Below are 26253 nucleotides of genomic sequence, written 5' to 3' on the forward strand. Positions count from 1 at the left end.
TTGACGCCCAGAGGAACTGCCCCCTCGCACCTCACCTAACTGAGGCTCTACTAACTTGTTCTATTGTATGCTAATTATACCCATTGGAGTACCACTTCGAATGTACATAATATGCAACACACACACGCATTTAACATGAAAATTACATTTTAAATGTTATTCTTGTAATGGATAAGTTTGTTTGAATCAGAAAACACAGTTTTTGAGTATTGTTTGAAAGTATTTATTTCAATATTTAATACAAAATTATATGTTTCAAAATATAATGTTTTACATGTCCAAGTTTGAACTAGTCCTTATTTCATAGAATCCTCACGTTTCTGCTTTTTCTTCAAGCAGCTCCTGCAAAGAAATATATATAGAGAAAAATATATAAAAGAATATCTTCTATCTCAAGTTACAGTAAACTTCTCGCCTTTCCAAGTTAATATGTCACTTTACATGATTATGAACTCATAAACTGCACGAGAGAATATTTATATTGTTTGTATTTAGCTTTTCTGAAAATTACGCTAACCAATGGAAAGCAGAAGCTGGTTATCTGCCTTTCGTGTTGTTGAAATCCATCATTCTAACATAAAAACCTTCCAAAAATATACACTTTTTTTCATTTTCAATTCAATTAATAATATGTTTGAACTGCTAACAGATGGTTGGTATCTACAATAATATTTACAATACGGTGTTAACTTACCACTAATACTTCTCAGAATCAATAAAACGATTTACGTTTTTCGCATAACACCTATATTGTTCCTATAATTTATGAAAATTAATACATTTATGAGATCACCTGTTTTTCGACAATCTAATATTTACAATGTGACTTCATGCAATTTTTCTCTGCATCTACACGAAATTGATCTTAGGAGAACATTCTTAATCTATTTAGTTGTTTTACAAAACGTTTTCTAGATTTCTCTTCAAATCAGCACTACTTTTAATACATGTTTGTAAAATCGTAAAGAGGAGAGATTACATAGGCACGAAATAGATCATACGACATGTTTGAATTGAATACTGCCTGCAATCTTGTGAAAGAAGAGTTTGAAATATGGATTTCAGTGTTTTCATGCATTTAGCTTTCTAATATTCAATACTTTTCAACACCCGTTAACACGTAGATAATGGTATTGATCACCTAATACACATATTAATGTGAATCTACCTGTTCCAATTGAAGAGAAGTTGTCAATGTAGAATCTTTCTCTAGAATAAGAGAAGAAAAAGGTCATTACGCTGTTTGTTCTATTTATCTTAAGTACGACATTTGTGAAAATCATACTTGCACAGGCGTAACTCGAAGGACGTAAGGAAGGACAAACTGCAACCGATTTTCAGTTTTTCAATTTTACAAGGCTTTATTCTCTGCCCACTTCCCCTTCTCAAAGTTAGGCCAAAAGTTACGTTGGAGTTCGTACATCAATAAATTTTAAAAAATAAACTGAATTTGCAGAATATAACTGATTAAATTATTTGGTTTTCATCGAGAATTACTTACCAGTATTTCCTTTTACATTCTCCAAATCAGTTATATTGGAGCCAAGATTGGTACTTGGCCATGTCCAGAAGGCTGAATCTCAACACTTTCCTCTGAAACGATCACTTGGCCAACTTTCTGCAATGGCAACTCATTCTCTGCCTCGTTGAACTGGGTTGGGGTCCTCACGAGGAAGAATGGGATCTTGTAGTCTGAAAGGTTGATGACGCCCTGAGTAGTGAGGTACTCAGGAACGACGAATCTCTGGACGTCCTCGTTTCCTGTGAACAAAGAGTTCACGATGTCCTTGTTGGGGTAAAAGTACAGAGCCTTGTTGTAGTTTCCGTTCATCAGAGCTTCCTTGATGTTCTGGAAGTTGTCGCTCTTCTCCAAGCAGGTGAGGCCTGTTGGGCAGTAGTAGAATGCATAGTCGTTCTGGCTACCCTTCTTGTCGTCATCTGAAGTAAGCTCCATTACTATCATCACTGGGCTCCTTCGAAGTTCTTCAAAGTTTGGTGAAGAGACCATCTGGGGTACCTTGATTGATAGAGGGGATGGATCCAAGAAGACGTCCATGTCGCTTGTCATTGGTACGACCTTGATTTCTTCTTCCAGTGGCTTCAGTGGTTCGGGGTTGGGCAGGCCGATCACCGGGTGTACTCCCTGGCTTTTCACGACGTACACATCTGGAAAACAGTGAAAAAAAGGTCACATTAGAACAAAGCTTTCGAGGAAAAATTATGTAACAGATCATTATGACGCGAGAACAAAAGCGCATTCAATCAATCCCTAGAATATCTGGAGCAATGAAAACAATTCACTGCGCAAATAGAGCGCTCGACCATTGAACGCGTGAGAGATGAAGTGAGTACATGCATAGGCGTAACGTGGTGGGAGCAAAAGAAACACTTACCTCGCCCCCAAAACAAATTCAGGTTCATTAATATTTACAAGTTAGGAGGTGCAAGGCAACAATTAGTTATATTTGTGATTCCGCAAACGTCACAGCTATTTAGCAAATAGGCCTGGACGCTATTTTTATGACATGGAAAGCTTTTGGAGTTTCATTCCCCCAAAGTCTGATTGTGCTCCTTCAAAAATAGGCCTCACTGAGGGCAAAAACCCGGCTGCAGCTCCTAGATGTTTGCAGCAGCGCGCACCGCTTTACTCCGACCACTCGTTTCTCCCCCTTTTCTACCGTTATGCACGGACTGCTCCACAGATTACAGATACAGGGTGTACATATATAGATCAGAATTGATTCCAAAGAGAGAAGATACTCACCAATGGTATTTTCCACTTCACTCTTCCTGCCTGGAAGAGCCAAGGCGGCCCCAAAGAGAAGTAGAGAAACCACGAGCTTCATCATCTTGGTAGTCTTCACAGTCAACAAGTCTTGTGATTGGGAATTGCATCCAACTGAGTATTTATACTTGTTCGAACAGCTCTGTTAGTGACCCAAGGATATTTCGTGCCGTCTTATCGAAATGGAACCATTTTGGTGGTGTTTCGTGTAAACAAGTAATAGATTGTGGAAATGAGAGAGGACAGTTAAAAATTATCCACTAATGTCACAAAGATTATCTCGAAAAGCAGGTGCTGGAGAATGATAACGCATTGTCTACGTGTCCCTCAACTCGAAAGCCTCAGATCAGCAATCGTTAATCACTCTGTTCATTAGATCTTTTTCTATTTGTTTCGCTTTCTTTTACTTCGCTTTTTGTGCCACTTTTGTCTAATTTGCGAAGATGTGGATGAGTGATGATATGATGAAATTGATGAATGGACACTCACAAATATCCATGCCCAGGCCAGGATTCGAACCCGAGACCCCTGGCGTCGTAGCGCGATATGCTAACCACTTCGTCACGGGGCCTGCTCTGTTCATTAGAATCAACATTAAAAGCATTAGAGTCAAGATTAAAGGCTAAGGCATGGCCGACAAGGTGTGGGGAGTCGAGTGCACATAAGTGTTTTGGCTGTTTAATTTTTTACAGGTAAGAAGGTGAAATTTGTGAATTTGTGAATTTGTGAAATAAAGGCCAATAACAACTTTGGCACAGGAGGAAGGATTTGGTGAAACCACCCTGGCAGGGAACGTGTTAAACTGTAGGTCCATCCAGATCAGTCTCTTGAACATAAAGTGGACTTTCAACAAAGTGATACATTTTTTCTAGTCCCATTTTGAACTGTAGGTCCGTCTCCGGGATTGAATAGAGATAACGTCGTCGCCTTGTAATCAAGGAGTCCAGGGTTCGACACCTGGTGGAGGCACATAGTGGTTCGGATCCAGGGGCGTACCTCCTTAACCACCCCCTTTTCAAAACCTATTTTTAGCTGAAAATACTGTTCACTCTTCACAGAGGAAAAAGTTTAGAATAACCATAAGTGGTTTCTCGCAACCAAACATTTGTTTCAACAGGAAACAAACAAATGATTAGGCTATTCACCAGTACTAAATGCTCTTTAGTAATCGTCCACGTGTGCTTGTAGTTACCAAAGAATTTGCTCAAAATTAACAATTTTAGTGAATGGTACATGCTAGGTTTTTTGTTTTGTTTATTGTTACCAAATAGCTTAACCAAGCGTGTTTTGTTAATTCAACCAAATCATTATTTTTTGTGTTGCAGTGTTATTTACGTTATGACTTGTGAAAACCATGTCGTCTATGAGCGTATATATTAGATATTGACGAGAGACCACTATTATTGTATACTACAGGCAAACACAAAGGGAAGCCACATTTACTTCATTGTACATTTTGTGATCAAAGCAATTCGCGATTAAAATTACCACCTGAGCGCTAGTGTCGCTTCCAATATGGCCGCTCTAAGTAGGATAAATCTTTGTTTACATTCAGCAGTAGTACAAAATAGCAGCGTGTTGTCATGACTGGTATGGTAGAAAACGTTTAAATTACGCATTATTTTTAAATACTCTAACAAACGTGAAGCTGTACTGAGAACGAAGCACATAATTATGATAGGTAAAAATAACACGGAAAATGCAGACGAAACTATGTATACGCACTGGTTGTCCAAAGCAGTGCTGTATCATCTGCACGTCTTTTGTAACTGGGGTTCTCGGAAATTATTTGAAAATAAAGGAATTGAAATTTACATGTACTTGAAAAGCTGAGACAGGAGAAAATTGCGAACATATCGTTGCAGTTCTTTCTCGAAAGAGAAAGGCTGGTTTAATAATAATATTCACGATTTCATGGCCAGGCTATACTCACTGAAAAAGGACATCGTACTGAATGAAACAGTAACATTAGCATGTCCACATTTTTTCTGGTTACATTTGACATTAATTCATTCTCAAACTATTTTCATCTTCTCTCTTAATCGACTTGCACCTGTTCCAAATTTCACACATACGTAATACCGCTAATACATGGACGCATTGGGTAAGACACTTCATGATTTTTCGAAAAAAAAAGCTTTATTTATACAGTACAATGTAAAACTTTACTTTCATGGTAATATATATTTATCTCTCGAAAAATAAAGTAAGCAGACTCATGCATTCTTCGTAATTTCTTTGCCGAATTACAGTGTGTTATATCCCCCATACCAATCTTCTGTCAATTACGTTTTCCCTGATTTAACAAATTTCATTTTGTTGATTCCACAGGGTGGAAACACATGAAAACTTTTAATTTGTTCTGACCCATAAAACGATTTAGAGCAACAAAAAAACTGAAACTCTCGTATATTCTCCATCGGTTAATTTTAATCGCGAATTAAGAAAAAATGAATTAAGTCATTGGATATTTTCATGAAAGCCTACTACAAGTTTATTGGTATTTGATGTAGTGGCTAAACCCGTTAAATCATACACGCCTGTTTCATTTTCCTTTATTTTCAACATCGTACAGTGGGATCCATGAGTATTAACGTGCAAATTGTCCAGCACCATGTTCGTGCACTTTATTTGACCCAATAAGAGCTTCAAGAAAACTCAAAGCAAGCTGTTGACAACTTCTGCAACAGCATACATAAAAATCCATTGCTTAAAAACACATAGAATGTAAGAGAAAAAGGAATGAAAATAGTCATGGACAATTTGCACGATAATACTCATGGATCCCACTGTACCTCCTAAATTTACTTCCGCATCCCCTCAGCACCCATAGATAGCTAATCCTGGCGCCGCCGCTGTTCGGACCCCACTTTGAACTGTAGGTCCAGTCCCGATTACCCTTTCTGTGCATAAAGTGGATTTTAAAAACTCAAACAATTAGCTGTAGTTCCAGACCCGGTAAATCAGTGCTGTAGCAAACTTTGCCTGATTTTATTATAACTTATTTTGAAGCTCTAACAAGCTTCGAATGTTTAGTCTGGATTCGTTGTAACCTTGCCACAAAGACCTAGTTCATTTCCTTTTTTATGCAAGAAAAGGCCATGGCTGGAAGCCAGCAATTGTAGGTGATAAAAGAACTGGGTCTGCAGCGCCATCTATCGGTCAGGTAAGCCATGCGTTACGAAGTGTGCATTCTTGTCTTGCAATATTCTTTGCTCGGAGCGATATTTATTGCAGCAAAAATCACCGTAGACAAGCAGAATGTTTCAAAGACTTAACGGGCACGTAGGCTGTTAGGGGAAACTATAAATCACAGAAACAAAGTAGCTTCCTGCAATAAAACAAGAAAGAAAAAGAAGAAGACGTTTAGCAGTTCTTTCAGGAATCCAGTGCAGCACGACGTAATTTTTACATAACGCGAACAACGTCAGGGAAAGCAACGGTACTGGCCCGCCATCTATGTTGCCTTTTGAGTTACACAGCCAGCAGCACGGTGTATTGACCTCAAATGTCTCGGGGAGGTAAAAAAAGAAGAAGAAAAGGACGACATACTGGAGGAGGAAGGAGTCAATGTAGCCAGGCAGCCATTGGAGATGATGCGGAGGTGAAAAACCTCTTTTCTCACTTGATTGCCGCGAATATAAAATAGAGGTCATTTACTCCGTGGGCAATCATTATGATGTGGCGTCAGGCTTGTTTGGCTTCGTTCTTTCTGGTTGTGAGCGGAGTAACCTGCAGACCGCACGATATAGGTAAGTGGTTCTTTCGGCAATCTCCTTGCAAATTTATGTATTCTAGTTCCTGAAAATCCCTTGCTAACAGTATGAAAATTATTCGTAAGAACTTGATGGATTGATTCGATTCAGTTTACTTCGCTTTTCTGCCACTTTTGGCTAATCGCGAAGGTGATGAGTGATGAAATTGATGAAGGGGCACTCATAAATAACACCCATGCCGAAGCCAGCATTCGAACTCGGGACCCCTGGCGTCGTAGCCCGTTGTGCTAACCACTTCACTGCGGAGATCGGCTCGTAAGAACTTGAAACGTGCTATTGACTATATGAGAAAGCATTGCACAGTTTCCAGTTAAGAAGTGGACTAAAAACATTTCTGTAAGGAAGAGCAGTGTGCGTATTAACAGGGGGGGTGATGTCTGGGATTTCTGCCCCCCCACAAAAAAATCATAAACACCATTGAAAAATCGTTCGGGAAAACAGTTAATTAACCTTTAAAACATCATTGATATGAACTCGCAATAGATATTTGGTAAAGTTTTCTCTGCATTATTAGTTCAATAGCTCTTTTTGTGTATAGGTTTGGCTTTTCTTATAATGTAAATGTACTGTTTCTAAATTACGTCTAAATGCTATCATAAGATTTAATATATGGGGTAGGTACTTATAGCTGGAAGGCAATAGTAGAGTTTAGGAACTGGTAGCAAATTTGCATACCTTAAAGAGAAGAAGAAAATAGTCGGTAGCCGGACAATTACGTTGGCGGACAATTGCGATGGACACTGAAGTGAAAGGGCGGGTGGACAATTGCGATGACATTCTAAATCTTGTATCAAATTGAAGGGTGGATTAACACCCCGTACAATACCTCTTACAAGAAAATTATGTGAAATATTGATATTTTCGAATAGAACACAGATTCCTCTCACAGTTTATCCAGGCTTGAAACTGGCAAGGTAGCTTGTAAACGTACTTGCATTGCAACCACATCATGCCAGATATATGCCAGAACATCATAAATTTTAGGATGCGGTCTTCCAAGCCACATATTTGTTTTGTTGTTCCAACCTTCTACAGCATTATTAGTTCTATGGCGCCATTGGTTAGGTAGCGTTATGTCCTAATGGTCGCAATTGTCCTATACCATTAATTTGTAAAATAACCTTCACCGTCAAAATCATAGAAATTGTCCGTGATTTTGGTTTCATCGCAATTGTCCGCCATCGCCAATGTCCTAGATTCAGTAGTCTCCCCTCGCGGAAATAAAATCACAAATACGGCACTGAGTGGGCATCCCCCAAAGCAAAAAGCTTAATTCACACACTGAGGAAGAGGGACAGCTTCACAAAATTGTATTCATATGTTTTCATTTAAGAAATCAATACAACTTTTTTTCAGTCAGGATGAGCGAGTATTTCACAGTGTTTCATATGTTGATAGCTTATGTGCTTCACTATAATATATCATAGCTGCAGTGGTGATGTACCGGGTTCAGTGGTCGACTCACAATCGCTTGGTATAAGGATGGGCGTTAATTTGAGAATAAGTTATTTAATTGTTTCAGCAAGACTTTGATGTAATCATTGTTCTCTCCCAATTAGCCCAAGTGTAAAAATAAGAAAAAAATTACAACACGAAATATAAATACACGAGGGCCTGTAAATTTCCAACAGGTGAAAGGCTTCTGTTGCTGCAACCATAAACCTTCGGGTTTAAGAAGGCTAGAGAGTTAGTTAGTTCGAAACACATAATAAATTCTATATACTATGAACGCATATTCAAGATAACGCATGGGGTGAGTCAAATTGGTGTGTGGTAAATTTCAAATGGTAAATGGGTCCAGTGGCACATCCTTTGATCTTATTTCAAACATTTTTTAAAAAATTTGGTCGTCGATTTTCGAATGAGTGCCCAAAATCTTTTTACGGTCTCAATGGATCTGCAACATTGTGAGAGGCTAATATTTCTAAAATGTTGAACGCGTCGTAAAAATCTTGTACGTCAGCACATGGAAGCTCACAGAGGACGAGTTGAATGGTGTCATTATGAAAAAAATTGTCGTCTTCCCTAGATTGGTGTTCAACGACGCCAGGGGTGCCGGGTTCGAATCCTGGCCTGGGAATGGATGTTTGTGAGTGTCCATTCATCAATTTCATCATATCATCACTCATCCTCATCTTTGCAAATTAGCCAAAAGTGGCACAAGAAGCGAAGTAAAATAAACCAATTCAATCAATCAATCAAACCTAGATTGGTGTTCGGCGTGGGGGAAGGGGGGGGAGACATGAAAAGTTTAGATGGGAAAGACGAAGCAACAAACCCATTGTTCGATAGGTCTCCTGTTTTGCAGAAAATTTTGTAGGAAACATTTTTCGATATGATCGCCATATTCAATTGGGCAGCCAAAAAGTGATTTCCTCGTAAGTTGAAATCTCTAAAAATTTATTTCTAACTGCAGCCCAAGGTGTAAGGAATAGCCTTCGCTACAGGCAGTCAAAATTCAACCTCACTTCCACGTAGTACATTCTGCTAACTCCAATGTTGGAGCGTCGTTGGCTTGTAACCACGCGGTCCTGGGTTCGATACTCGGTGGAGGCACCTCGTAAGTGCTTCGGATCCGACTTTAAACTGTAGGTCCAGTCCCAATTAGCCTAACTGTGCATAAAGTGGACTTAAAGCACAAATCAAATTCCATATTACAGCGCGACGAAGCTCTGGAGCCTGAACCTACAGCCAGTGTTATCTCTGTGGTACTTGTGTTGTGTCCAGGCACGTAGCCAGGGCGGCCTCTGGGGCTGAAGCCTTCTCCCCCATGTCCTACAAATATCTAATTAAAAGAGTGTATAGTGGTAATTGATTTTACTTCTTTAGCAGGATTAAACATCTTGTGTAATAAGTTGCAATATACTGAGAAAATCATCTTCACGGCTTCTACCCACACTTTTTCGCCTTTAGATGGCGGCTGCTGATAAAGAATGAGTCCTTTCATCCCCCGAAATCAAATTCTGGCTACGGGTCTGGTTATGTCGTCTGTAAATGTCTGTGATTCTCCCTTCATCTTTTCATCTTCCAGTGGCGGTGATTAGGGGAGCGAGTCCCCCCCCCCCCACAACACTTTTCGCCACTTTTGTCCCTGCACTATGCTAAACCTTATGTACAAATGGAAATATACTGTCTTTACCCCCCAGTTTTGACACCTTACCCCCCCTGTTCTTGAACCCAATCGCCGCCACTGCTTACAACCATTCAGCCCCATCGTGGCAGAAATGCGTCGTTAAATTACCTGAATCAGTAAACAACGACAGCATAGAATAAGTGATCCATATATTTAAAAAAAACGTAAACATTTTCTTCATATTAGGAAACCGTGGGAAATTATGGACAATAATAAACCCAACTTGACTAAAAATACAATTTCTCTCAATATTTATTGTAGTTAACCTAACATGTAAAGGGTTAATGGAGCCCCCCTCCCCGTTTCCCATCCATTGCGCTCCTATAGTGCAACCATCATATTCATCCTTGCGTTTTCTTGGTGACGTCAGTAGTTTCAGCAAGTTCTTATCTGTTTCGAAAGTATTACCCTGTTCCAAGTTGCACTCACCTTGTACAGTCACCAGCAATAATAATGGCACACCTATATCCTGAAATACCGGTTTCTCTGCAATGCGTTAGGCTATGTATGTTGCCTAACACTCCAGCGATAGCAGAACTTCCTATAGAAAAGTTGGTGACGCACTGCAGGAAAGCCAATGTTTCAGAATATTTGCGTCTTATCTTTATTGCTGGTGACTGTACATATTGTACTGTATTATATCACTAGACCTCGGATTTTAAGTTTTTAACCTATTTTTTTCCTTTGCAGGTAAATTAGAAATAACAAGTTACGTCAGCGTTTCATTAAAAAACGAAACAACTGACTAAGTTTTGTAGTGCCTAAAATAACCTATTTTGCTTGTTAGAACCTATTTTAGGTTTATGCGCCTAAATCAGACCTTTTTTTAAGGTTTTTATATAGATTTTAAGGTTTTTCAGGATTTTTATGTCACACAGGGGTAGTTGCTCGGGTTGATACAAAAAGAATCAATGACTAACGTGTTTGAAACACATTTTCTGTCGATTTCCCTTCCTTTATTTTCCACGCAGCTTTCTTTTTCTTTCTTTCTTCGATAAAAATAAAAAATAAACTGTGAAGAGCGTCAGTGCATTTATAAGTATGTATAAATTCAATGAGATTTGGATTAATAAAAGTTTCAATTTTTCACGTCTATGCAGGAAAATTCACGCGGAATTCCCGGAGCCAATAATTCACGGACAATTCCCGGAATTCAAGGAATTCCCAGTGACTAGCCACCCTGGTATTGTGCAGCAAATCATAGATACTTAATTCATTCTTCAGATCAACAAGTAACTTTGGCTAACAACCCAAATATAGGATTACAATAAGTTGTGAATAATTTTGAAAATGATGTATGCAAATGAAAATTTGGTTGGAAAATTAATATTTGCTTGTTACATATAGCTCTTAAAATTTCTTACGGTTCTTTTGAAATTTTGTTTTTGAAGGTGTACCAAATCAGTATTTTTCAGCAATTTTGAAGCATTTTAAGTTTGTTCTGGAACCTAGTTCAGGATTTTTCGTGAAAAATTTAAGATTTTTAGAACCTATATTAGGATTTTTAGAACCTATTTTAGGATTTTTAGAACCTATTTTAGGATTTTTAGAACCTGTTTTGGGATTTTTAGAACCTATTTTAGGATTTTTAGAACCTATTTTAGGATTTTTAGAACCTGTTTTGGGATTTTTAGAACCTATTTTAGGATTTTTAGAACCTATTTTGGGATTTATAGAACCTGTTTTGGGATTTTTAGAACATATTTTGGGATTTTTAGAACCTGTTTTGGGATTTTTAGAACCTATTTTAGGATTTTTAGAACCTGTTTTGGGATTTTTAGAACCTATTTTGGGATTTTAGAACCTATTTTGGGATTTTTAGAACCTGTTTTGGGATTTTTAGAACCTATTTTAGGATTTTTAGAACCTGTTTTGGGATTTTAAGAACCTATTTTAGGATTTTTAGAACCTATTTTAGGATTTTTAGAACCTGTTTTGGGATTTTTAGAACCTATATTAGGATTTTTAGAACCAATTTTAGGATATTTAGAACCTATTTTATAATTTTTAAAACCTGTTTTGGGATTTTTAGAACCTATTTTAGGATTTTTAGAACCTGTTTTGGGATTTTAAGAACCTATTTTAGGATTTTTAGAACCTATTTTGGGATTTTTAGAACCTGTTTTGGGATTTTTAGAACCTATTTTAGGATTTTTAGAACCAATTTTAGGATTTTTAGAACCTATTTTATAATTTTTAGAACCTGTTTTGGGATTTTTAGAACCTATTTTAGGATTTTTAGAACCTTTTTGGGATTTTAAGAACCTATTTTAGGATTTTTAGAACCTATTTTAGGATTTTAGGAACCTGTTTTGGGATTTTTAGAGCCTATTTTAGAAACCTAAAAAAACACTTTTTAGAACCTAAAAATCAGAAGTCTATATATCACATTATAACATATCTTTATAATTATCATATCGTTTCAGGGCGTCCACACAAACACGAACCAGCTCCATTCGGCCAAGCACTGCGTTTTCCTTACTTGCCCCCCATTCCAGGCTACATTCCAGTCTATATAAAACACGTGGATAAGCATGAAGTGATAAGGATAAAATCGAACCCAAAATTGCAGGCCACCAGCACTCCGGCACCAAGCTCCTCGTCCGAAGCTGCCAAGAACGAAGCAACGGAATCGAACCCAGAACGGCCTGGTGATAACTCTGTAACAGAAAAGGCTGAGGAAGTGACGTTATTATCCGAACGCACTACGGAAAATCTCAATATCCTATTGTGAAGCATTTCTGTGCAGCTGTAAGGTAAGGTATGTAGAAGGTGGTACAAAAAGTTACTAGTTAGTATTTCGGCCAATTTATTTGGATCACCCTGTATGTTGGCTATTGTAAAAATAGGTTGTAGTGCTCAATTAGGGATCAAAATATTACAATGGGCACCCGCGATGAGTGAAAAAGTACCCGTTCGTGTCAACTGTAGATATCCCAAAAGCTAAGGAACTGAGGACTAAAAGTGGTAAACGTTGTAAGTGCCAAAAGCGAAGTGGTGTAAGTCACTTTTTTTAAAAAAAAAAAAAACTTAGACACAGAAACCAGATCTATATAAGTCAATCTGTTAACAGAAAACGTGAAGTAAATCACAGATTCATTCAACTGTCAACAGATGACAGTTTAAGGTCTAGTGATAAAGGAAACAGCTGTTGTGTTGATCAGCAAAGTGCTGTGAGTCAGACTGTTTTATCTTTTTAAGAAAGTGACTTACGCCACTGTACCTTTAACCCGTTCATTTCACAGATCAAAGTGATAAACTGTGCTTGAATTTTTGTGGCACTTACAGCGTTTACCAATTTTAGTCTTCAACTATAAAATCAAAATTTGGTGACTTGTAGGGAGCTTACGGACCGAAACGGTAAGCGACCAATGTTGCGTGGAAGCGAACCCTCAGTAATCATTAGGGACACAAATTTATGGTAAATAAAAACTGAGGAGAGCGGTAAATAAAATGTTAGATCAGCGTATATACCAGCGGTGGAAAAAAAAAGAAATTGGCACACACTTTTCCATCATGAGAGGAAACAACATACAAAAGAACTATAAATTGATAAACTATTTCTTCATTTTTATATACTGTACACATACACAAGTACTTAGCTGTCCAACCAAAAATAAAACATCAACACAAAATCACATCATTTCTAAATTGCATATCTCAAGTGATTTATTCATTGTATGTATTTAAAGGATATCCTTGCTGTCCAACAAATAAAATAATCACTACTGCACATACACAAACACATGTTGAAAATCACATGATGATAAACAAAATTCATTCATGACTGAAAACAAATGACACCATTGTTTCCCTTGATGTGCGGGAACAGACTAATCTTATCGATGCTACAGCTAGCAAGTTCAATGAAACTGGAAGTTGAGTAGACATTCGGTGGAAGAAAGGAATGCAGCTTGACAGGGAGCGAAGTTTTCGAACTGAGATTATGTGCATGGGAAATCCCAATTTTCAGCTTCTTCCTGATGTGATCGAAGATAAAACGTTCTTCAGCTGCAAGTGGTAGGAAACTTTAGGCAAACGTTTCGTTACAAATCGACAGTTTGCGCTCACAACCTCGATTGCCGGTTTTTGCGTGTTTTCTACACAATTTGATGATATTTCACGGTTATTTCGCGAAAAAGCGTTCATTTTGTGGAAAAGCACACATTTCGCATTACTTCGCGAATAAAACTTATGCATATTTCATCAACGGGGGTGTAGTTACGTGCAGAATGTTCAAAATTGAATCTTTTTTTCACATTTCGCGATTTCGCGCATCGCGAAAATTCAATGTCCCTAGTAATCATCATCCAGTCTTCCGAACGGAAGCGACACTGCTCAAACCGAAAGTATGTTTCAAGTGTTGCTTTACTGAAATTGAAATCTTTTCGAAAAATAATACACATAGCTTCTTATCTTCCCAACACAGGGAGTAGCGGACTAATTTCGTGACGACTGGAGGACGTGTAATTCTTTGGATTGCTACTGTGTTTGCATAAGGTTTTATGTTGTTTCTATTGTAGTCCAGTAACATACAACAGGTTTTATCCGTTGTTCTCGCATTCACTGAAATGTGCCGTACGGCGTTATTCGGTGGAATGCTTCAATTACAATATTAATTAATATACATATTTAATTAATATTATTTTAATACCTAGGTATATTTTAATTTAATTATTCTAATTATATTATTATTATTATTATTATTGAGACACTTGGTCCCCCCTCCGAAATGTATTTCTAGATTGCTTGGCAACGTGTCAAAATTAAGGAATTGCCTCCCGTGACTGAGATACATGCCACATCATGACGTCATCTTACACAGTAGCTTGTCATGTTCTCAAGAAAGAGAGGGAAAGTCATTTGGGCTACAACATGACAGTCTGAATGATGCCGCTATCTGTTAGAAATTTACGGAAATATCATCTGAAATAGTTGGATGCGGTACCAACACACCATCTCCAGCCGAGAAAAACGATTTTTCACGAAAAGTGTGGTTGTCATGTTATTGTGCTAAGCGCTTCATTTGTAATGCGTATCAATCCCTAGGATTGTATGTTTATTTTATTAAGTCTCTCTGAACGCTTCATGTTGACCAGGGCATTCACTTGTTTTTCTCAGCTGTCTCAAGCCTCTTAGGCATGTTTACAATGCATTGTGTTGTGCCATGCAAACCTCCTGAGCATTCAGGAACAGGTAACACTTCTGGTTTGGTGTCAGCGGTTTGCATGGTAGCAATTATAATAAACACGATTCGGCGATTCGGCATCGAGGAAGAGCTCGATGGCCAGGGAATATAGAGGTGAGACAAGCTGGGAAGTGACGGGACTTTGGGAATTGAGTTGGTAGAGAGAGGAGGTCAGCAAGACAGGAGGTCGATAGTGGAAGCACGCTTTGGTCAGCATTAGAAAGAAGCATACAGAGGACTTCGCTATTTTGATTCAGCTCAGAGACTTCAGTTAGACAGGTAATTATCCTACACCCAGCCATGATACAGGTTCAACGGTTCACAAAATCCAACGAGTTGCCATTGTCTTTTCAGTAGTTTAATCCCTTTGTGTAATTTGTACCTTTCGCATGCCAAGCAATAACTCGTCATGTCAATGACGAGTGGTCTCATCAAGAGGATGAATGATGAGTAGTTTACATCACCCCATCAATTAACTGGTTAACCTGCTAGATACTCTTAAGATCCCACGAACTTTAAGGTTCGTTACGTGGTGGAGTTGCTTTGGGTCTTTTCATTTTCTTCGGAAATGAAAAGAGTTGCACTTAATTGTTAGCCTAGAAATTTCCCCCTATCTTCAGCTCGTTACGTGGTGGAGATTAGCGGGTCTTTTAATTTTTTTTAGAAATGAAAAGAAATTGTTAACCGGTTTAAATTCAACCCCACCCCAAATCTCGTTACGTGGTGGAGATTTGGGCTTCTCATCCATTTCCTCGGAAATGCCATGAGAAAATAGAATGTTATCTAGAGTCGTTTTCACGTTCAGAAGACACAATGGGCTCTTATGGGCAATGCTTTTCTTATGGGAAATACGAGCGCGCTGTTGTCAAATTTCTGGATTTACAAATTTAGCTTAAGTAAAATCGGTACCTGCAGTTTTGCAGGAAATTTTGTAGAGAATACGATGGTGAACACAAAAAACTGGTAACTTGCTTACATAATTTTAGATAAATTAAAAACGCAAATTTTCTGTGAAAACACAATTTTTACATTGTTTTCATTCCTAACGTTGAAACATGCCGTAAAATTGAAGCTTTCATTATGAAAAAAATTGACACTGTTTTTTAATTGTCATAGGTGACGGTGGTACTCAATTTATCAGTACTTTAAAGCATATTTGCATTAAAAAATATTCAAATAAAGTATGTGGAGATTTTTTATATTTGTGCAGTAGAAAAGGTCGTCGCTGGCCATTTTTTGTTCTGTAATTCCAAGTAAAAACTTCCAGCGACAAAGTTGTGGAGAAAATAATGAAATTATTTTTTATAACCACTCAGAGGTTCCCAGAAATATTACTTCCATGCATCTGGAGTTTCTTTTTAACCCGAACCGCGCGCGAAGTAAGGAGACGTTGTCTGGCCATCTTGAGCTGACTCACCGCAGCATACCGGCTATCACCACCAAGTTTTCGAGTTATTTTATTTCCATTCAGTAAAAATATGAACTTCATGCTGTTTGTTATAATAGAATTGAAATTACTTAAATTTAATAATTGACAATTATTTCCAATGCTGCTGTTGTGATCAACATTAGTGCTGTCGCAAATACACGTTGTTTTCGTTTACATTACTGTCGACATTAATACTGAAATGAAGATCACCTTTCAGTTTCCAACGTACACATAAATTCATAGACACCATATTAACCCTTGAAAGGCTTTCCAACACGTGACAAAATATGGGGCTTCAAGATAGAAATATGACATGCCTTGCTTGAGTCATTCACGTCTTATCAGGCAACTTAATCTAACCCATGTGCCAGGTTCCCCTTACTTGAGTGAGAGATCTGCTTTGGTCTGTTTAGACTTTTTCCCTCTCCCGAAAAAGTGTTTTCAGTTGTGTGAGCTCTCAGTGATTTTTACTTTTTTAAGTGATTTCTGAAGTGTCATATTCGTGCATTACACTCGCGTGTGTAGTGATCGCAATGGATCATAGTAAAAAGGGTAACTGTAACGTCCACAGTATAATATTAATATTAATAATTACATATAATTATCATTATATATACAAAATATGTAACACCTTCATTGTGAAGGAAGGTCATCATTTCCCGGCGACATGAGCTAGCGCTGTATTGGCAACACTGTGCGGTTTCTCCATAAGCGCCGTTGTGTCTTCTGAACGTGAAAACGACTCTAGTAGAGGTTTCAACAATCAGTTTTAAATTCAACCCCACCCCAAATATTGACACATGGTCAAATCCCACCCCAAAATTTGCTCATTTATTTAGTCTTTTAGTATGTCCTTGCCATATTTCATTTTTGAAAATACATAGGGTTTAAAGTATTAAAATTTATGGGGGGAGAAGAATTTATATATGCCATGATAGATGTTTAGTCTAACATGAGGATGAATTCGATTAAATTTATCGACTTCAAGTTTGGGTCGATAATCAGAGAAATGTAAAATGCGGAGGAACCTGCGCCCTAGCTCCGTCGCGGTTACCCGCGTCGGGCTGGCGCTATGGTATCAGGAGCGTCCGGCATTCCGCGTGGCGGAAGGTTCGATGTCGGATTTTAGGGAGGCCCATTTCATTAAAAATGTGGCCGGCCCAGGGACGTCCGTGGACGATTCCCTATCAATCTGCTCCTGGTAGCTCTGTGGTTCACTCACGAACCCGGTACCATGGCTACGACAAATTCCCACCTGGGAAATTTTTACCATCCAGAATTTTAAATAAGGAATAAGGGAAAGGCATTTAGATTTGAAGATTTCTTGCATTGACAGTGATTTTAGATTTTTTTTTTACATAATCTTGAATACGAAAATTATTACAACGTTGGTTATGAGGATGCAGTAAGCTACAGTGAACAGTAAACGATATTACTCTTAACATTTTAATTAATTAACAACGTGGATTAAAAGTGGATTTTAAAGTTATTTATGAATGAGGAAAATAAATTAGTGCCACCGAGTCAGAGTCAATCGGCACTATGGTGCATTTTAACGAGTTATAGCAGAGAGTATGCTTGTTTGAGTCAATATTTTGTTTTTATTATTATTATTAATTGAAATTCCTTAAAAGTTTAATTTAAATTTTGTTTAAAACTGACCGTAACTTGTAAAGGATTTAGAATGCTTGAACTATAACTGCTAAGATTATTGCAACGAGGATATTACATTTTTATACATATATAGTTTTGGGAACGTATAAGGCCCCGAGGACCACTCATTTATATTCTTAATGACTGAAGTCTCCTAGCACCTCATGAAGGGAGCTTAGATTAAGGAGATAGTCAAGTTTATACGAGATAGTCACTTGCCTTACGTTACCTTAACTTACGCATACATTGCCTGAAAATTTTAATTCATGTTAATATGAAAAGAAACAAAACGCCCATTATATTCCTCGACACACATGTACAATGTTCGTACCGTGATTTAGGGTATAAACCGCCCGATTAATTAAAAGTTCTAGTTGAGAAGTAATAGATGTATAATTAGGCTGCAGTGACGAGAGATGTCCGTTCACAGGTAAGCAGTAGTGACGAGAATGAGTCCGTACACAGATATACATATACTTATATGCTTTAAGCAAAGTTAGGCACAGCCAACTTATTTTGAATAACTAGAAGAGAATTATGAGAGCATCACACGGCGTGGACGTTTCTCACATATTAACGAGATTTTTTTTTGTTAGTATATATTTATATATTTTTTTTCCTGTCCGAAACATTTCGTTTGACAGTTGAATATTTATCCTTAGCACGTTGTAGCTTCGAATGTTAAAAACTTTAAAATGCAGATTGTTTTAAAATCTTAAATATAAATATTGCAAATTTGCTCCAAGTTACGGCATTTATTAAAGTGAAACAGGTCTAATATTTTAAATCCACTCGCGTGACATAATAATAAGTTATAATAAAATAGCACTAATAATATTAACAATTAAAAGCAGACTTATTATTTAATAATGTGCTTTAGGCACAAAAGTTTTGCAGTAGGTAACAATACTAGCTCAGCGAATACATCACTAGAATTTTATAGTTACTCTTCAGAAGAAGGTATATGATTTATATTAGCAAAGTTTATTTTAAGCGCCAATTATGAGAATATTTATATTATATGAATATGTAGACGTCGACGTCAAGATTTTATTGCGCTCCACTAACAAGTATTTTCCTTCGGATATTGGATAGCTACCGATAATCCTGGAAATCCATTCTGCCATCGCAGAATGATAATGAGTAAACCACAACGGTTTTAGTTTTTAACTTTGCCACAATAATATGCTAAGCATATTTTAGAATGAGTAGAGAGAATTAAAGATTCTTCAAGTTTTAGTGATGTTAGTATTTTAATGCATTTAAAGATCGCATAAATAATAATTATTATTTTATTTCAGGTAGTCAGTAGTAAATCAGATTCAATTTTTCCTTACCTTGTACCTCAGTACGGTTCGATTGATTTCAAAGTATTTAAATATAACGTTAACACCTGAAATTAAAATAAGATAAGTTTGCAGTAAAATTTAAAATAACATAAGTTAAATAGTGCTAATAAATTTAGAGAATAAATAAATTATATTAAATAAATAAATCACGCAGATAATTTGAGCCTAGAGTTAGAAATAATTAAAAGTTGAGTTAAAATATCTACTACTTAGACTAGGCAGGCTTAAAGTACGTATTAGCTTTGAAGAACTGTTTGTTTTGATTGCCTAAGCAACATGAAAATCATTGCGATTTTAGTTATTTTAAACGGATTTCTTCCATACGTAAAAGCTTCTAATTTTATTTATCTGTTAAACAAGTCCTTTGACTATCCTTATAATATAATTACAATTTTATTATTAACAACATTTATTATTAGTATTTTTATAATTTTCATAATCTGTTATTTTCAATGTCAACGCAAGAAATCTATTACTTATGACCATGAGTGTACCAACGAATTACCATTAAGCAAACTTAATAATGATTCACCGCCCATTGATCAGATTTACGACGATGTTGCACCGATTGTTGAAGTGGTACCATTAAAAACGAGTCACCCGCCAATTCCCCCACCCCTGCCTCAGTCCATTATTATTCAACCTAGGGTACAACTAGAAGTTCAAGATTTATCCAGAAATAGTTTAGTCACTAAAGACGACAGTATAGATTTGCCGAAGAATATTTTATCCGTTAAAGATAGAGTTCAGAAATTTGCCGTAAGCAAGGGTCCTAATTTTGATCAAAACAGTTGCAAAGTGGAAAGTGAATTGCCTATTTCACCCTGTGTTCAGCCAGTTGTAAAAGTTAAAGAGTTATTTGCGAATCAGTCACCAGTAAAAGTCGAGAAAGTTTCAAGTGTTACTTTAAAAGCAGAAGGTAAGCCAAATTTTCAGGTTCCCGAACCTGTTGTTTCGTTTACAGACCACATTTTCTACGACCTCATGTTCGCCTAGAATTTTTATATTCATTACGATTTAAATTTTAAGTATAATTCATTTTTTTTTTAGGTTTGAGTATACTTTATGCAAGGGTTTATTAGTCATTTAGTTTGCTAACAGTTTCCCAACTGTTGTTATTACGAGCACGGAAGTGTTCAAGTAACACACTGTCGCAAGCGCAACGATATATTTTCTCTCTTTCCATCCCATTTATTACGTCATTTCAAAGACCTTGACTTTATTTCGAACTCCCGCAGCTGTTACTACACTTTGTTCGTAGTAAGTTAAAGTTTTGTAAACAGTTACGCGTCATTCAATGTATCAGCGAATCAGAGCTTGCATTTTCGTCCTCCGCACCTTTGCTTGTTGCCCAAAGCAACGATTTTTTTTCGTTCGCTATCCCGAACGGAACCCGAACTTCCCCGAAGTCGCCGATCACGCCTGTCGCTGTAGAGAACTCAGTCAGTTAAGTCCAAGCAACGTCGGAATGCAACGATAAGCAGAAATACATTGCAGCTGAATTTGCAAATTCCTTTTCTGCACTGAAGCTCTCTTCCGAGTACTTTGAACACGCTGGAAGCTCAGAAAACACTTACCATAGGCTTTGCATATTTTTTTTTGAATCAGTGGCGTTTGTTCAGTAAAATTTTAGGGGATCAGTTTAGTTACGCATATAGCCATCAGAATTTGATTTGCACGATAGTAGTTCATGTAAACAATGTTAGGGATATTTTGTTTTATATAGATAAATTTTTTCCGTAAAACGTCGCATTTATGCACTTCAGACTAATCACGACCAATACTTTTCAAAGGAACAACAAGACGAAATTTTTTTTGCGGTTTTTCTCGCAAAATTTTCCCGTTTTTCATAGAGATATTTATAGTAAGTAAATTTTTGGGAAATCGACGTACATTTGGTTTAAATCAGGATAAAGTCAAACGAAATTTTGATAAAATCAGGGAAATTTCTACAAAAGGGCAATTTTAGCACTTTATGCACTTAGAGTAATCAAGATTATTAGCAACATGCCAGGCTAAGCCTCGGTGATTGGCACAGGCATGTGCAGCAAAAGTCGCCACGGCATCGTTAGCCTTTCCAAATTTAAACAGTATGGTTTACCACAAATGTTGAATTTGAGAATTTATTATTATTATTAATTATTTATTATTAGGAAATTTAGCTCACTTACCCAATTTGCACCTTATTCGACAATGCAGCAATAAATTCATTACTTCTTACTGATTAACTTCGTGTTAATGTTAGTACAGTAGGTAATATTAGTAATTTGTATTTATATTCTAATATATTGCATAACTATTTTCTATCTATTTTGTTTAAACATACCTAAGGGATTGACACACCATTCTTAGATGGGTCAAGTATACCTTTCCGCGGCGGGTCTGTTTACAAGACCAAGTGATTTGAGGTATACGGCGGACTCAAGAAGTTTTGAGTGGTTAAAATTTCTTTTGTTTAAAGAAAATTTGAAATTGAGAAAGTTTTTCTTATTTTTATTGTGTTTAAAATTTGAATTTCACTTTTTTTAATTCCCTGATGCTTTATTTGTTACCACCTGGAGTTTCAACGAAACTCAGAAGTAGCATTTACTGAAATTTTGTCTTACATTGCATATTAATGAACCACGGCAAATTGCACCGGCCTATCGTTTATTAGGAGGCCATTAGAGGCTTGTCAAAGCAACCTTTTAGCATTCTAATAGCTTGCTTTGCGCAACACAAATTTTATATATTTATTTTTAGGGTTCACAACATAATAATTTATTTTTATAATTTCAACAGAATTTAGAACATGCTTGCAACACTTACTTTTGTTTATTAATTTTACATTTTGTAATTTTGAAGTGAAATCTATTACTGACAATAAATTATTCCAGTTTATTAGGACACGTAATGGTATTTTAATATCAGATTCAGGTCAATTTATTGTTATTCAGAATTTGAATAATAATTTGAATACGCACAGATCAATTCAGCTTAACGAAGGGGAATCTATATTTTTTAATTATCAGGATTTTTCGCAAATTATTGTGGATCAACAAATTTTACACACAAGAATTTTAGCTTTCGAACAAGTTAAAATGCAGGAAATTGAGTTACTACCTAATATTCCCAAGAATTTATCTGATTTCACTATTCCCCAATGGACTCCGCTTGAACTTGCTTTAAAGCAACTTAATCAATCAATTAGTAAGAACATTTCATTTAAGGAATTAGTTCTAAACCCGTTGCCTATGTCTATATTAGTTTTTGTTATTTGGAATGTGTTATTAACCGCAACCCTAGGATATTATTTTTATAAGCATCATCAGCTTGCGAAACAGATTAATTCAGAGCAGCGCAGTAATAATTAATAGGTTAAGGCAACACATTAATCATGGACATTAATATTTTAATTACGGTTGGATATTTTATTTAAATTTTTCTTATTTATTTTCAAAGAGTTATGGCAATTATTTTATTTATTTAATTAATTTATTTTATTTTGATGAGACAATTTAATTTGATTTTAAAGAAAAGGCAGTGGAAATTAGTTGGTTTTGTGTACATGCATACTTGAATTATATATACCCATCCTATTGCAATTTCCTTTCTTTGTCATAATTTTTCCTTTTAACCTAACCTGTCTATACGGAGCGCCATGGACAAGCAATACCTACACCATCCATGGGCATTTTTCATGACGGACATCCGCAGGCAGTCTATTATTACCAGGCAGAAAGACTTATTACCATTCTACGAGGGACACATGCAGACATTTCCAATTATTATTCCACGGAGACTACCTTTTACAGGAAGGGTGTAGTCAACCATACATTTCCCAGGATAGCGGACTACACAATATCAACAACACCTAGTGATGGAGCTAGATAAAATTTCCCTTCACACTGTTTGCAGTTCCAACAACAACTTTTCCCTATCTCCCAAGTTCTACGGGTAATTTACTACATTTTTACATTGCCCCAATGCAGTCAAGACGACAAGCAATCCAGAAAGAAGAGGAAGCAGAGAAAACATACTTTCTACAAACAGCAGTTCCGGTAACAAACAATAATTACAGAATTGTGCTACAGTGTTTTTACACATACACATGCGAGCTCCTATCATGTGTATCTATTTGGTCATTTAACATGCATTATGGGAAACAGTACTTTTCCATAGTCCTTATATACATTTTCAGTTTTGTGTCATGCATAAGAACTAGTTTTATATGCATGCAAGTTTACATCATACTACAAGGAAGCGACAAGCACCAGTGGTGTCAATTGACCAATGCAATTAGTGCATATTTTTTTTTTAAGATGAAAATGTGCCTTTTGGATAAACAAACAGACATGCAAGCAATAAATAACATAATTACAGCACTTTCGAACATTTTAGAAAGCATGCTTTAGTGCCAATATTTTATGCATATGTTTATTGCATGCAGTTATTAGTGTGATATATTTTTTTTTTCTTTTTTCTTCTCACCTACATGGAATATTGAAAGCGACACATTTGTTCGCGGAACATTTTTGATATTTATAACTCGAGCACATAGTTTTGACACTTGCAAGATTATTAATTTTTGTGTGCAGTCATACAAAGGTATTCACCAAGCCATATATATGTATACAGTGTACAGTTTAACGTAGAAAAGAAAAATTGAACGCTATAATTAAGTTTTTACCAGCGACAGTTTTCAGTGTAACCCACTATATGCATTGAATATTGTATAATAACACATTGGAATGTGCAACACAGCCATGCAAGTTTATATATTTGGCGATGTTAGGAGTGCAGTGGCTACGTAGTTCGTAAAACATACGCACTTTGATATGATCAGGTTTTCACACGGACAAAACAGTGAGAAGTGACAATGTTTTACATGCTTACTTACGTGTACTTACTTGTGCACCTTTTTAAGGTTTTTCTATTTATTTGAAGAGTCTATATCGAGGGGCAATATAAACAAACATTGTGAATTTCGTTCCATCTTGCAAGACGCTCCAGCCGTTAGCCTCGCGGAACACACAGAGTCGTTACCGCGTGGCGAGGCATCACAGACTCTTGACTAGGAGCAAGTGGATGAGCAATTATACATAATACACATTACGTACGCACAAAATGTGATACATTAAGAGTTTTATTGTTTAACGACACGAACTTTTGTGATTTCTAGTCTTATAATAGTATATATTATTGTTTTTTACATCGTATAAACATACGAATTTGTTAGTATTAAGGGTATTATTCATTATAAAGTTTAGGGAATGAAAATTTTCATTCCTTCAGGATGCAGTAAACAAGAGTTCTGTTATGGTGGATTTCGTTTGTATATTTGGGTTTTTTAAGAAAATATATGGAATTGGCGAACCTGAGTCATGTCAAGCTTTGCGATTTGACTTTTAAATTTTCAAAGGAGAAAATTTTTCCTAGGAGGCGCGAACGTATCAATCCCTAGGATTGTATGTTTATTTTATTAAGTCTCTCTGAACGCTTCATGTTGACCAGGGCATTCACTTGTTTTTCTCAGCTGTCTCAAGCCTCTTAGGCATGTTTACAATGCATTGTGTTGTGCCATGCAAACCTCCTGAGCATTCAGGAACAGGTAACACTTCTGGTTTGGTGTCAGCGGTTTGCATGGTAGCAATTATAATAAACACGATTCGGCGATTCGGCATCGAGGAAGAGCTCGATGGCCAGGGAATATAGAGGTGAGACAAGCTGGGAAGTGACTGGACTTTGGGAATTGAGTTGGTAGAGAGAGGAGGTCAGCAAGACAGGAGGTCGATAGTGGAAGCACGCTTTGGTCAACAAGTTAGAAGCTTACAGAGGACTTCGCTATTTCGATTCAGCTCAGAGACTTCAGTTAGACAGGTAATTATCCTACACCCAGCCATGATACAGGTTCAACGGTTCACAAAATCCAACGAGTTGCCATTGTCTTTTCAGTAGTTTAATCCCTTTGTGTAATTTGTACCTTTCGCATGCCAAGCAATAACTCGTCATGTCAATGACGAGTGGTCTCATCAAGAGGATGAATGATGAGTAGTTTACATCACCCCATCAATTAACTGGTTAACCTGCTAGATACTCTTAAGATCCCACGAACTTTAAGGTTCGTTACGAATGTTTGGAAGTTACTATTTCATGCATACATTTCTGCCAGTTTTTGATAGTGTCCCTTTATCGTTTCATTTAATCTTTGACAGAAAAGCTCATAAAGCGCCATTATAAAGCAAAAACATATTGCAATGTATCTCTACTCACAAACCAATTACTTTCTGTCATTTTATAAGACTTCTAGAGTAAAAATTAAAAATAATATAATTACTTGTATTTCGGTGATCCATTTTAATGTTGAAAATTATTAGAAACAATCTAACGTCCGTAAGTAAGTATAAGATAAAATGCATTATGTCAGTACTGATCGCATTACTAGTAATTGTAATAGTAATTGATATTATATCTTTTCAGATCGTTCAATGATGTGTGCAACCCACCGACATGCAACCAGTGATTGAATAAAATTTGTCCCAATTTTCTGTAACCTTTTTACATAAAAAATATGAACTTTGTTCCTTAAAACAAAATTTCAAAATCGTTTTATTTACTTCGTTCAAATAGACCAAGCGAATGTAATTGTTCAAGTGAAAAAAATAAGTTATTGAACAAATAAAGATGAAGACTTATGAAGGGTAGGTGCCCTAGGGGGAGAGGGCAAGCACCTTCCCCTCAACCAGCCTGCTTCCGTCCATTGCCTCACCCTGGGCCTACAGTAAGAATTAGATAAATAAATTATCGTCTTGTTCATTCTTTTTAATTTTGGTGTCGTATTAAGTTGTGTACTAAATGTGGCTGTTCATGTAGAAAATATTTCCGTTTCTCCCTGCTGTAGTATAAGCCTATATATTTCAATTGAGGTAACCGGGAAAGTCCCTTTCTTTGTCTCTGTCCC

The 26253-nt window shown here is 36.6% G+C and overlaps 1 protein-coding gene across 2 annotated transcripts; it reads left to right on the plus strand.

The window, feature by feature from the left end:
• Positions 1–6115: 6115 nt before the first annotated feature.
• LOC145991597 (uncharacterized) lies at positions 6116–25878 on the plus strand. Of its 2 annotated transcripts, none has more exons than XM_083127655.1 (3): positions 6116–6537; positions 12121–12455; positions 25773–25878. In XM_083127655.1, exons 1-2 carry the CDS (start codon positions 6462–6464, stop codon positions 12426–12428), a joined length of 384 nt encoding a protein of 127 aa, XP_082983781.1. In that variant the 5' UTR covers positions 6116–6461; the 3' UTR covers positions 12429–12455; positions 25773–25878. The 2 variants fall into 2 exon arrangements, with proteins under 2 accessions (XP_082983781.1, XP_082983782.1); XM_083127656.1 differs by having other exon boundaries at positions 6117–6537; positions 12121–12450; positions 25773–25877.
• The last annotated feature ends 375 nt before the right edge of the window (positions 25879–26253 follow it).

The sequence above is a fragment of the Lepisma saccharinum genome, chromosome 8 (assembly GCF_977018435.1).
Source record: "Lepisma saccharinum chromosome 8, izLepSacc3.1, whole genome shotgun sequence".
NCBI lineage: Eukaryota > Metazoa > Arthropoda > Insecta > Zygentoma > Lepismatidae > Lepisma > Lepisma saccharinum.

Excerpts from the sequence above, each read along its gene's own strand:
- LOC145991597 (XM_083127655.1), top strand. The coding sequence starts at position 6,462 with ATGATGTGGCGTCAGGCTTGTTTGGCTTCGTTCTTTCTGGTTGTGAGC. Across the intron at positions 6,538-12,120 it reads CTGCAGACCGCACGATATAG|GGCGTCCACACAAACACGAA; the intron begins GTAAGTGGTTCT and ends ATATCGTTTCAG.